At 41.2% G+C, this 2983-nt stretch overlaps 1 protein-coding gene across 1 annotated transcript in view; it reads right to left on the reverse strand.

The window, feature by feature from the left end:
- The window catches only part of LOC104628590, a gene marked incomplete at its 3' end in the record, with an annotated part of 18410 nt that extends 16654 nt beyond the window's left edge, over nt 1-1756 (reverse strand). Inside the window, exon 1 of the mRNA XM_010297231.1 lies at nt 1685-1756. Coding sequence (XP_010295533.1) covers nt 1685-1756 — 72 coding nt within the window. The remainder of the gene's footprint in view (nt 1-1684) is intronic.
- Nucleotides 1757-2983: the final 1227 nt, after the last annotated feature.

The raw sequence follows: 2983 nt of genomic DNA on the forward strand, positions 1-2983 counted from the left end.
TCACAGATTGGGATGGAAAGTGAAAGGGAGAGCAGGAAGCCAGGAAGGAGAAGAGCAGAGCCCATGGAATTGCAGTAAACATGATTCAAAACACATGAGTACAAGCAGTTTACTAAATGGACTAAGTAGCAAACAAGAACCATATGTGACTTTAAAAAAAAAAAAAACCAAAACAGACCCTTGGATGCAGTGCGGTAAAATGGAAGATCTTTGTTCCTTCTTATAATATGAAGGTATACAATCTGTTACCTCGTGCCTTACAGCAGCTATATTGTGTGCATGGAAAATGACTAATTTTATAATCTTCAGGAAAATGCAGGGAAGGGAAGGTCATGATCTAGCTATATTAAATGTGATTTAGTTCTAATAATTAACTATCACAACAACTTTAATGCAGCAGAAGTAGAAAAGGAATCCATTCTCTTCTTCATCTGAGAATATATTTCTATGTAGTCTTACACTGCTGTGTTTAATATTTTTGTTGACTGCAGCCTTTCTGCAAAACTTGCACTGCTTTTTTATTAGTATTTATTTTTGCTTCTCCTACTTCTTTCCAGCCAAGAAGTTAATAAGCAGTTCAGAAAGTTATTTTAAAAAATTCCAGAAAGCACCAGGTTTATCTCAAAATCACTATCAGCTCCTGCAGTGCAAAAAAATTTCAGATTGTGTCATTAGCACATTATAAGATTTCACTGTTTCCTGGAGATGCTCCCAAAGGGACTCTGGCTCAAAAGTCCAAAGCAGAAGGGGAAATAGATGGTGAAAATTTCTCCAAAGAATTCTCTGCTGGCACTTCTGTGGTGATGCTGGACAGAGATTGCAATGAGGGAGATACTGGACAGGGATTACAGAGAGGAGTACAAGGCTGATGTACTAATGTACACAATTAATGTACTACTCATTCTCAAACTATTTCCACTCACCATTATCAATGTCTACTTTCCTCAGGAAAGAACTTCAATGCTTTCTATAAAATGGAAAGATGCTAATGATCCACTTCTGATTGTCAGTGAACAGATGAAGGCTTTAACAGCAGAAAAATGAGATTCTTGTGTCTCAATCTGACCCTGAAGAAATCTCTGGACTAGACCTCTTGGTCTTGTTGACCTATGCTCAGCAAAGCTATGTTGTTGTAGGACCCAAAACCACTTTAAGCCACCTTTGCACTGATTCTACCTTTGCCTGTTGGAAGGTCAGAGCCAGCCATAGGAAATGTTAGAACTGCAGTCACGCTGGCCAAGGCTTTGCACTTTGCAGCCAGCCATTCTTGCAGCCATGCATAACGCTGAGTTGTCAGAGCCATCATTTTCCTGAGGTGCTTCACGGCATCAGCCCAAAGATTTTGCCTTACATTTATTGTTACAGCACTTGATGCTGCACTCAGAATAATGAAACTCGTGTGGATACATCTGATCGAGATTTAAACTACTTAATCCAAGTAATGACATCAGTGTAGCTGCAGCATCTACATCTACATCTACAATATCCCATTATGTAGGATAGAGGTAACATTAGCCATTAGTACCTGTCATATTTGGTTATAAACTGGAGCATATATGTTCGCACAAGTTGAGACTGCATCTTTGGAACCAATACAGACATGCTCCTAACGCTCAACCAGGTTTTCCAGAACATGCTCACACGTTTGAATGTCTTGCAAAATAGATCAAAGGAGTGACCTTACCTTTTCAGCATAAACCTCTTTCTGTGCCAAATGCAAAGCTCCTTCAATGCTCACTTCTTTATTTTTCACCATGTTCATAATTTTGAGGATTTTTTCCTGGCTTAACTGGAAAAAAAGTCAATCAAATGTTTTTAGAGGCTGTTTTTTCATCTGGCTATTGAGGATACAGCGTGCTTGTGACAGTTACAGCTACGGTATCTGCCATAAAATTACAATTTCATTCATATTTTACGTTCTATCGACAACCTGCCCAGCAAATATAATCTCCCTTTGAAACCTGGTGAGAGTCCACAAGATATCAAATATACAGGGGCTATTACAATTTTAGAAGATGGAGTGGTAATATCTGGAGATAAAACTGCCAGGAGGAAATAATTTTTAGTTAGAAAATCTGGCAAGAAGTGAAAACATCAATTTTGCATGCTTGCCTGTGTCTTACCCTTAGTGTAAAGACAACATGAAAGCAAAATCAGGACCATTAGAAATTTTCAGGGTGAAGGGAGGAAAAATTGATGTTGGTACCAGCAGGTACAGCTGTCATATGAACTTATCTAAACACATAACGGGCCGGCATCACCCTTCCCCTTTCTTTTACCAAAAACGGAGGTTGCACTCTCAATAAGCTTACACTCAAGTTTATGTCGCTCTTAAGTGAACCAGGTGGGGATTGCAATGCCAAACAGGAATCAAGCAAAGAAAAAAGGCAAGTGGAGTATCCAGGGTCCCAGGACTACAGCCACTTACACTGTTGGCGAAGCTCTTTCACAGACTTTGTAGAAGGAATAAACAACCTCCCTTCAAGAAAGACCAAAGAGTTCCCTTGTGCGATACCCATTCCTCAACAGTAGCAGAATTGGGAATTTGGAAGGAGTGTATAGATTTTACCACAAAAGCTCAGGAACTTGTGATGTTTTTTTTTAACCCAGTAGCGTAGCTACAATATTCAATTAGCTACAGCGTACAGTGTTTCCTACCCCGCTGGAGAATGACCTCACCACCGGGAGATAACTTACTACAATAAAATCTTTCTTTCAAATCTTTTGGAAGAGTTTTAAAACTCTTCCACGTGGACATCCAGGTGAAGAGCCCTCCCCAGGAGTGTTTCCCAGGCCGTGCAGGAGCAAGGGGAAGGGGCAGGAGAGGTGTCTCGGGGAGCGCAAGGGGGTCTCCCCCGCACCCCAGTTGCCAGAGCTGCTGCGGGGACCAACGTGTGCAGAGCAAGGCAGATCAAAGCACCTCAGCATTGCGAGAAAAGCTGGATTTGGCTACCCCAGCGGCCAGGCACCAACACCTGGAGTG

This window comes from Phaethon lepturus, unplaced genomic scaffold, assembly GCF_000687285.1.
Source record: "Phaethon lepturus isolate BGI_N335 unplaced genomic scaffold, ASM68728v1 scaffold15511, whole genome shotgun sequence".
Classification (NCBI taxonomy): Eukaryota; Metazoa; Chordata; class Aves; order Phaethontiformes; family Phaethontidae; genus Phaethon; species Phaethon lepturus.